An 8,954-nucleotide genomic window follows, 5' to 3' on the forward strand; every position below is an offset into this window, starting at 1 on the left:
AATTGTGAATTCTGTCATGCATGTTTTAATTATCCAAGTTTTGTTTATATAGTTAGATATTGCACTTCTAACATGTCAAAAATGTATAGGTGTAAAAATTATTAGTAATTAAATATTTTAAACTGATTTAAAATTTTACCCAAAACATCATAAAATTAATAATACGTTCAAATCATAAAATAATATATGAAAGAAATGTTAATATAAATCTGACAGGACATGGTACATTTAACACATGGATCAAATTATTATCTGTATAACTACATAGAGTACTGCAATATATGGTCTCAACAATAAAATAAACTAAATTAGTAAAAATGCAACAATTAAATTATTATGTTTTAAAATGTTTATATATATTCTAAAAGAAATACCCGCACAGATGTGCGGATTAAGCTCTAGTGAACTGCTAAAACACAACACACTAAAGAAGACACAATAGACAAGACTTGAGAGATGTGTCTGATAAACAGCCACACCCGTTATTGTTCTCTCTTCATAACAGTCAAGAGTCTCAAAAAACTCGGCAAACTAGGAGCATGATTATCCCTAGAAACTTATAAGGTTTCTTAAGTACACTTTAATGATTATTTAACTAATAAATTTTAACTAAAGACTTTAGTTAAGAATCACTTAATTTTTGAGCTACACTGGTAGTTTCTTAATTTGGATTTCTTAAAAAAAAAATTTAACTTTTCTTAACAAACCCTGAAAAGGATTTGTCCAGTGCCTAACACAAAGCCTGCATCAGCGTTTCCCGCAAACTGACCAAATGCTCCAGCAGTACATGCGTGTGAGTCTGTTCTTAACAAAACCTATCGTAAGGAAAAAAATATTAATCGTAACAGCAGCAACACATAGAACCGAATCAAACCAAACAAAGCCAATCATATCCAGCGAGAGAGATTGTTACCTCTCCTGGCCTGCAATGACCTTCTTGTGCAAGCGCAACATGGCAAACACCTTTGTAGTCAGGATTAGCCTACATATGAGAAATGATTCTTTATTCACATGCAAGCAAGATAGGGATTCACAGTTTTCACTCCATGGAAATTTTCAAAACCACCATACCTTGATAACAACAATGTTCTGTTCCCTGCAGTAATCCCTCATAATGTCCACGTTGCGGTTTGCACGCTTATCAGCTGTAAATATGTGATGGTCTGGTATAACAAAGATCTTCTCCGAGTCCCAAACCTTCAACGTGGAAAGTAAAAATCACAATAAGCTCTAATAACGATACAACTAAGATAATATCATCATAGCAAGATTCAAAACGACCAAATCTCTTTCCAACTGCTACGTACTACCACAAGAAACAGAACAAAGAAGAGATCACTGGATGCATTACCTTAGCCTTGTCACTGAACTCTCTCTTGAAGATACCAAAAGCACCAGGGCCACAGACATCATGAGTCATAAGAACATCAACGTAGAGTCATAAAGTATGAACATAAATAGCATCAATCAAACACATAAGCAAAGGAGAGAAGGCAAGACTCACATTCTGGACAGATGCAGGTGCATTTCTCACGGCAAGCATCGTATACGTGTCGTCTAGGCTCGATGGATCAGTTAGAGCCTCTGATGCTCCCATCCTCTTATGTAGCTGGTGCTGCTACTAACTTCAAAGAGTTTATCTTTATTGCCCCTACTCAAGATTAAAATACTCTTAATCAAAAACGATACACTAGAGTGAAATCAAGACTCAAAAAAAAAGGACAAAGACGTAACCTTTATGTTTCTACCCAGAATAAAACTTTTTCAACTTCCTACATCAACACTCAATTGATTTCACTAATAACACAAACTGGAGAAAAACGAAATAGAGAAACACTCAATTGATTTCACTAATAACGAGTTTGCTAAATCTTCGAAAGAAAAACATTAAATTTCCATTACTACTTTATAGCTCTTTTCACACACAAATCTTGATTCACCTTAGAAAATGAAATAGAGCTTGGTGCCGAGTGCAAAGAGAGGGAGGGCCACATACATCATGTACGACGAGAAATAACGAGAGATAGGTTCAGACCGATCCTGAGGTGGTGGATGAGCGCTGCGGAGGATCCATGACGGAGACGATCTTTCGAGATATCGATTTTTTCTGGTGGAAGATGATGATACTAACCTTACTGGGGGATTCACAGACGAAAGGAGAGGAAGAGATTACAGAGAACAAAGTGAGAAAAGAAAAGAAAGAAAATAGAAAATAGGAAAAAATATACTTTCTCTCGTTTGCTGACACGTGGGTGGAAAACCTACCTAACCAAACTCCTTATTTAAGGATCGACTAGATTTTGATCCGCCTTTTCAAAGGGCGGGATTATTTTTGTTTGAAAAAGTGTCCATTAAATTGAGCAAATTTTATATATTTCATTTTTTTATTGTATATTACTTGTATTTTTATCTTAAGTTTCTATAATTTATAAAATAATTAGTATTATACTAACTAACTATATTTATTATTTAGCTTAATTTATAGTATTTACTGAAATTAAATGTAAAATATCAGATAAAGTTTATATAAAAATATTTAAAATTAAATTTACATAAAATGATTGGTTAGTGTTATATCAAATAAGCCTGATAACCTATTGAAACTGCCATTTCAAAATCTACTTATATGAAATCCTCACACAAGCCATACTATTCTGTTAGAGGGGATGTATTGATATAGTTAAAGTTATGGTTCATGCTGTTTAAAAAACGTTATGGGTTCGAATATTTTATTTCACAGTGTATTTTACTTTGTATATATGAGAGTAGTTGTCAGAAAAAAAAATGAGAGTGATGGGTCCCGATATTATAGGAAGTAAAAGGGAAGTTATAGAATGTCAAAGTCTCGTAATAGGTAGAGATAAATGTTAAATACAGACAGTTAGTTTATTTAAATTGGTCCAATGGCATTTTAAGTAATATTTCCGGGTCTAACAAGGGTAAAAGATAAGAGTGATTCTAAATTAATAATATTGATAACTTCTCTTTTTTTTTTTTTGATTTATTTAAATCATTTATTAAACTTAAGAACCCTGTTAAAATCAGGGATAATCATGGTCTAATGACGCTAATTAATTATGTTAGTTACAAAAAATAAAATACAATAAAGAGACTCAATTAATTGGCCTAACGTAATTTCACTGAGCCCATCTAAAACACTTTGAATGATTGGGCCTCAGAAACCCATGCATATTTAGGGTTTTTTGTTCTAAAGTCTTTAATATTTAAAGGTTAAAAGTTATTTTCGTTGCTTTCATCGCCGTCGTGTCGCAGGTTTCTTCACTTTTGAATTTTGAAAACATGGCGTATGTAGCAATGAAGCCCACGAAGGCTGGTTTGGAAGAGCCACTCGAGCAGATTCACAAGATCAGGATCACACTCTCCTCCAAGAACGTCAAGAACCTTGAGAAAGGTGTGTGTTTAGAATCTCTTCCTTTTGATTTTCTTGATCTTAGTCGTCTCATTTTAGCAACCACCGCCTTGATGATAATGCGTTTGATCAGCTGATCATACTATTTTAAGAAACCTTGTAGATGAATCAATTTTAACGGTTTTAGGGTTTAGTTTAACAGTGAAGTAGTGTTTTTGATGTCCTTATTGTTGTTTGGTGGTGTAGTGTGTGCTGATTTGGTTCGTGGAGCCAAAGACAAGAGACTCAGAACGAAAGGACCAGTGAGAATGCCCACCAAGGTTCTTAAGATCACTACCCGTAAAGCTCCTTGTGGTGAAGGTATATACAATTCCTAGATCTATCATTAGTATTGTTAGACTTAAAACATGCGTGATTAAGCCTAATCCCTTTTACTAAGAAACTTGAACACTGGTTTTTATTTTTTGTAACAGGAACTAACACGTGGGATAGATTCGAGTTGAGGGTTCATAAGCGAGTGATTGATCTCTTCAGCTCTCCTGATGTGGTGAAGCAGATCACTTCCATCACCATTGAACCTGGTGTTGAGGTCGAGGTCACCATCGCCGACTCTTAGATTTCTTTTTTTGTTTTCTGCAAAAAAACAATCTCTTACACTTCTGTCTCTTGGGTTGAACTGGTGTTAACCAATGTTTTGTTGTAGTGAAACTTAGCTCATGTGTTTTCTTAGTTGAAAGGAGATTTTGTTTTGTCCAGCCTTCATTTTCATCTATCAAAGGATTTGATCATATTGTTTTGTTACGTTTCTCTGCACCAAATTTTGGATTTAATTCGTTGTTAAATGCAAGTTAAAGTTCAAGAAAATCATATTCTCGAGAAAACTTGAATGATGTTTACTAAACAATATGCATTTGTGAGAACTAATGATCTTTGGTCTGTAGACAACTAGACATAATCCAACTCTGATGTCTAGTTAAGTTTGAAACATTCGAGTAGTAGAGAACAAAGGGTTAACACGATGTCGTTTTCTTTTTTAACTAAATATTGAATTGTATGAAGTTTTGTACATAGAGACGATTTGATGACGCGAGCTGACAATTCTTTTCCGACAGAACAATAGTAGCATTCAACAAGATCATAACTTAATAAGCGTTTGGAAAACATTCATGAAAGATCCGAAAAGATCATCAATAAAGTTCATCTTCTGAATCTCCCACCTCTACCATCACCACCATGTCCATTGCCGTTATAACCAGGAGTCTTCTTGTTTTCAGGCAACGGGAGTATATGATCAACGCACTTCCTATAGCTAAAATCATCAGCAGAATCATCTTCCCTAACAAGAAAGAAGCACCTGCTTTTCCACATCGGGTGAGGTCTCACTTGGAAAGCTTTGATCCCTCCCCCAATCGGGGTGGCGATCTATTTCCCCACCGGAAGTATGGCGTCGCACTATTTCTCCATCAAACTATTGCCTCGTTTCATTTACCCACCATATCAAAGTTAAATATCTATATACCCACCATATCAAAGTTAAATATCTCTTTCCCCACCCGACAAAAATTAAACACTCAAATCCACATAAAACCATGTTTAGTTGGTTTATTAGTTTGGTTAAGACGGGTTACTAATACCGAATCTCGACTTAACCGAACTTAATTATTTTTAACCCGACTTAAACATCCTAATCTATCTAAACCCAAAAAATCCCCAAATCAAAAACCCAAGAACCCTAGAACGTGAAATAGAGAGAGTGGGAGAGAATTCCTGAGAGAAAACAACAGGAAATCGATTGAATTCGTGTTTACCATGTCTGTAGTACCTATAATCGGCGAAGGAGAGTTCGAAATTGATGATGAAGAAGTTGAGCGAGAAGAGTTTGAACTCGACGAATTGTGTTGCGAAATTTCGTGAGTGAGCCGCCAATTCAGCATGACGTCTTGCCTGAGAGTGATGAAGATAATGAGGAAGAAGAAGATCCTGAAGCCCCACAGAGAATGAGGACGCATATACGCCGTGGTGATGGGCATTTGTACCGAGACCAGACATTCTTCAATGGTGTGGCTTTCAAAGACAGAGTCCTCGATTATGCTCTTAGGACTCGCTGCAATATCAGACAATACAGGTATGATAAGGATAAGCTTGGTTTCGAATGTGCTGGTCTTGGTGAGAATGATGAAGCTTGTGGCTGGAAAATTTATGCTTCGATCCTTCCGAAGGATAAAATTTGGAGAGTTAGGTTGTTTGTAGATAACCACACATGTGAGGTTAATGGAGAGTGTGAGATGGTGAAGGTCCCTGTGATAGCTAGGTTGTTTGTGAACAAGATCCGTGAAGAGCCGGCATACTATATGCCTATGAAGATCGAGGAATTGATCATGGCAAATTGGTCTATTAGTGTGTCTAGGCCTCAGTGTCAAGCTGGTAGGAATAAAGCTTTGAAGTGGATTAAGAGTGAACATGATCAACAGTTTGCACGCCTTAAAGATTATGCTGCCGAGATAGTAGAATCAAATCCTGGTTCTTCTGTTGAAGTGCTGTCTCAGACCGTAGCCCGGTAAGTTTTTTGTTTTTTTTTTTGGTTGAAATCACTGTTTCTTTATGTTGTTGTTTGATTAAGTTTGTGGTTCTGTATCAGGGATTGATTAGAGCTATTAAGATAGAGTTGCCTAAGATGGAGCATCGGAAGTGTGTAAGACACATCTACGGGAATTTGAAGAAGAAACATGGCAACAAAAAACAGATGAAGTCTTACATATGGAGTGTAGCATGGAGCTACAATGAAGCAAAGTATCAGCAAAACTTGGACAGGTTAAGTTGCTACGATACAGGTGTGTATACAGATGTTATGGCTACAAATCCGAGGAGTTGGTGCCGAGCTTTCTTCAAGCTGGGAAATTACTGCGAAGATGTGGAGAACAACTCGACAGAGTCCTTTAACAGCTCCATCAACAAGGCAAGAGAGAACCATTTGTGCATATGCTCGAAACAATAGCAAGACTTGCTATGGTGCGTATAGCCACAAGATCCAGAGAATCTCATGAACACCAAGGTAAGTTTTTTTCAATACTTCTAATATCTAAAAAATATAAATTCAGTTAACTTAATTGGCTCTCTCTTTGTCAGGAAAATGTACACCATATGTGCAGAGAGTTCTCGCTAAGGCTCTTGTTGATAAGCCCTTTAAAGACGGAGCCAACAAATGTGTTGTTAGAAGAAGCGTTAAAGGCTACTTTGACTCAAGATTGAATGGCCAAACTCATCGTGTCCATTTGGAGAAAAGAACTTGTTCGTGCAGAAAGTTCGACATCACTGGAATTCCATGTAAGCATGCATATGGTGTGATGCTGAAGTTAAAGGTTGATCCGTCAGACTATGTTTGTGAGTGGTTTCGCACGGCTAAGTAGAGAAGAAACTACATAGATGGAATTGTTCCAGTCCGGGGTTCTATGTTTTGGCCCAAAACAGATGCTCCTGATGTACATGCTCCACCTGTAGAGGATAAACAAGGGGAAGAAACAGAGGGAGAACGAGGGAAAGAAACAGGGAAGAAGAAGAAGAAGAAGCTCACCAAAGCGGATAAGACAAGGAAAAGAGGTGTGAATGAGTCACCAACCAAGAAGCTACCAAAAGCCAAGAAAAGGACTATGCATTGTGCCATTTGTGGTAAGGCTAATCACAACTCGAGGTGGCATACAAAGCAGGGCAAGCATGATGATTCGGTACCGGTAAGCACATCTCAAACTGCAGGTGAATCCTCACAAGGAACTCTCACTCAAGCTAGTGTTTCTCAAGCTTGAATGATTTGATATGTAATGGCATCTATTATCTTTTGTTTTGAACTTAATTTTCGACAGCTATGTAATGACATATATCTTTGGTTTTGAACTTAATGGTCTTGGATCCATGTAATGTAATGACATTTATCTATCTTTGTTTTGCACTTCATATTATCTTTGTTACTGCAACTAGAAGCTTGTACACAAACCACAATGATCAAACACACAAAACATAAGATTACTAAAACAAAGGTCATTCCTATATAAACCTTTTCAACCAAAGAGCTTACTAAACCCAACCATGACCATACACAAAACAACTACAACAACCATCATTTTCTTCATCGTAGAAGATGATTCAACCAAAGCCTCTTCAACTCTCTCGAAAATCTCCTTTTTCCTTCGGTTTACTAACGGAGGTTTGATGGTTTGGTACTGGGATTTCGACATTTAACCATCGAAATTGGTCGGGTGGGGAAAGAGATATTTAACTTTGATATGGTGGGTATATAGATATTTAACTTTCGTTTTGGTGGGGAAATGAAACGAGGCAATAGTTTGATGGAGAAATAGTGCGACACCATTTGATGCAATAGTTTGATGGTATATAGATATTTAACTTTCGTTTGGTGGGGAAATGAATCGCGGATTCGATTCAGCTATAAACTTATAATCAATGTCCAAAATCGTTTATTTTATATTCAATAACTAATAAAATGGAACAAAAATATCCAAATTATATATAATTAAAAATTTGTTAAATGACTTAAAATAGTTTAATATAATGAAAAATAACAGAAACAAACTATGAAATCTCAAATACTTTAAAATATCTAAATGACCTTGACATATGTATAAAATTAATAAATTTAACTAATTTGACATATTTTCTGATCATAGTTTGGATTTCAGTTCGGATTAATGCAAAAATTCCTAACTCTAATACTCCGTCCGGATAACTTTTATAACAGTTATTAAATTTCAGATTTTGGGGTTTGGTTTCAACTTCGATTTTGGATTTGGTTTAAAACACCCAAGCCTAGCCACTTAGCCAGCATAGAGGATTTTGACATCAGATTAAAGGAAAATTCTTCTTCCCTAAAAAACAAAACAATATCATCATACTACTAGACTCACTGGCAGACCCAGCGAACGTTTTAACCTGGGTCAAGCCTTTGACTAAAAAAATAAAAAGTATATATGTGTGTCATTGTGGGTATTGATCTTTGGTTATAGGGGATTCAGAGTATAGCTTTAACCAAAGATGCTACTTAATCTTTCCTGTTTTTACATGCAATTTCAAAATTTATCATATTTTACCCTATTTGGCTTAGTAGGTCCGCCACTGACTAGACTCTGTAACAAAGCTCAATCTACACACATCCTGAAACATTAGTCCAGTTTTATCCGAAAGCTTTTGCTTTTTATACCACAGAAAGGGACTTTAAACAACTAGTCCGGTTATAATCAACGAAGTTAATGTACGAGAAGGAAGACAAAGAAGTCAACGGTTAACCTTAAAGTGGAGAGAGTGCGAAATTAACTATAACTAGATTGTGGATCCGCGCGCCCGCGCGGGTGTATATTATAAAGTATTATATGTTTAACATTTTTTTAGACTATTATATTTTTTAGAGTTTTGAGATTGATGTATTTTGTTCAGTTTGTGCGGCGTCCAATTATAAAGCATGCTGTTGTTGAAATAATCATTTTATGTGGTAATGTAAACATTAAAGTGTTGAAATATTTAAGTACAGTATAACATCTTTAAATTAATACTCTATAAATTAATATACACTAAAAAT

At 35.8% G+C, this 8,954-nt stretch overlaps 3 protein-coding genes across 4 annotated transcripts; 2 read left to right on the forward strand and 1 right to left on the reverse strand.

Annotated features, from left to right (window-relative positions):
* Window positions 1-587: 587 nt before the first annotated feature.
* Window positions 588-2,215, reverse strand: LOC106315891 (3-isopropylmalate dehydratase large subunit-like). 2 transcript variants are annotated; one of them, XM_013753729.1, is made up of 6 exons: window positions 1,997-2,215; window positions 1,505-1,651; window positions 1,352-1,375; window positions 1,072-1,197; window positions 914-982; window positions 588-815 (listed from the first exon to the last, which is right to left on the reverse strand). In XM_013753729.1, exons 2-6 carry the CDS (start codon window positions 1,595-1,597, stop codon window positions 699-701), a joined length of 429 nt encoding a protein of 142 aa, XP_013609183.1. In that variant the 5' UTR covers window positions 1,598-1,651; window positions 1,997-2,215; the 3' UTR covers window positions 588-698. The 2 variants fall into 2 exon arrangements, with proteins under 2 accessions (XP_013609183.1, XP_013609182.1); XM_013753728.1 differs by having other exon boundaries at window positions 1,941-2,213.
* A 1,028-nt stretch (window positions 2,216-3,243) lies between these two features.
* On the forward strand, window positions 3,244-4,158 carry LOC106316574 (40S ribosomal protein S20-2). Its single transcript, XM_013754465.1, has 3 exons — window positions 3,244-3,412; window positions 3,617-3,730; window positions 3,844-4,158. The coding sequence occupies exons 1-3, from the start codon at window positions 3,301-3,303 to the stop codon at window positions 3,984-3,986; spliced, it is 369 nt and encodes a 122-aa protein (XP_013609919.1). The 5' UTR covers window positions 3,244-3,300; the 3' UTR covers window positions 3,987-4,158.
* Window positions 4,159-6,343: 2,185 nt separating this feature from the next.
* Window positions 6,344-6,777, forward strand: LOC106314156. The gene is made up of 2 exons (XM_013752087.1): window positions 6,344-6,422; window positions 6,497-6,777. The coding sequence occupies exons 1-2, from the start codon at window positions 6,350-6,352 to the stop codon at window positions 6,775-6,777; spliced, it is 354 nt and encodes a 117-aa protein (XP_013607541.1). The 5' UTR covers window positions 6,344-6,349.
* The last annotated feature ends 2,177 nt before the right edge of the window (window positions 6,778-8,954 follow it).

The sequence above is a fragment of the Brassica oleracea genome, chromosome C9, assembly GCF_000695525.1.
Source record: "Brassica oleracea var. oleracea cultivar TO1000 chromosome C9, BOL, whole genome shotgun sequence".
Taxonomy (NCBI): domain Eukaryota; kingdom Viridiplantae; phylum Streptophyta; class Magnoliopsida; order Brassicales; family Brassicaceae; genus Brassica; species Brassica oleracea.

What these genes read in the sequence shown, in the direction of transcription:
- LOC106315891 (XM_013753729.1), bottom strand. Translation starts at nt 1,597, where the DNA reads ATGGGAGCATCAGAGGCTCTAACTGATCCATCGAGCCTAGACGACACG. An exon ending in AGTTCAGTGACAAGGCTAAG is followed by an intron (nt 1,198 to 1,351) that starts GTAATGCATCCA and finishes TCCACGTTGAAG; the next exon opens with GTTTGGGACTCGGAGAAGAT. An exon ending in AGAACATTGTTGTTATCAAG is followed by an intron (nt 983 to 1,071) that starts GTATGGTGGTTT and finishes TCTCATATGTAG; the next exon opens with GCTAATCCTGACTACAAAGG.
- LOC106316574 (XM_013754465.1), top strand. Translation starts at nt 3,301, where the DNA reads ATGGCGTATGTAGCAATGAAGCCCACGAAGGCTGGTTTGGAAGAGCCA. An exon ending in CGTCAAGAACCTTGAGAAAG is followed by an intron (nt 3,413 to 3,616) that starts GTGTGTGTTTAG and finishes TTGGTGGTGTAG; the next exon opens with TGTGTGCTGATTTGGTTCGT. An exon ending in TAAAGCTCCTTGTGGTGAAG is followed by an intron (nt 3,731 to 3,843) that starts GTATATACAATT and finishes TTTTTGTAACAG; the next exon opens with GAACTAACACGTGGGATAGA.
- LOC106314156 (XM_013752087.1), top strand. Translation starts at nt 6,350, where the DNA reads ATGCTCGAAACAATAGCAAGACTTGCTATGGTGCGTATAGCCACAAGA. An exon ending in AGAATCTCATGAACACCAAG is followed by an intron (nt 6,423 to 6,496) that starts GTAAGTTTTTTT and finishes TCTCTTTGTCAG; the next exon opens with GAAAATGTACACCATATGTG.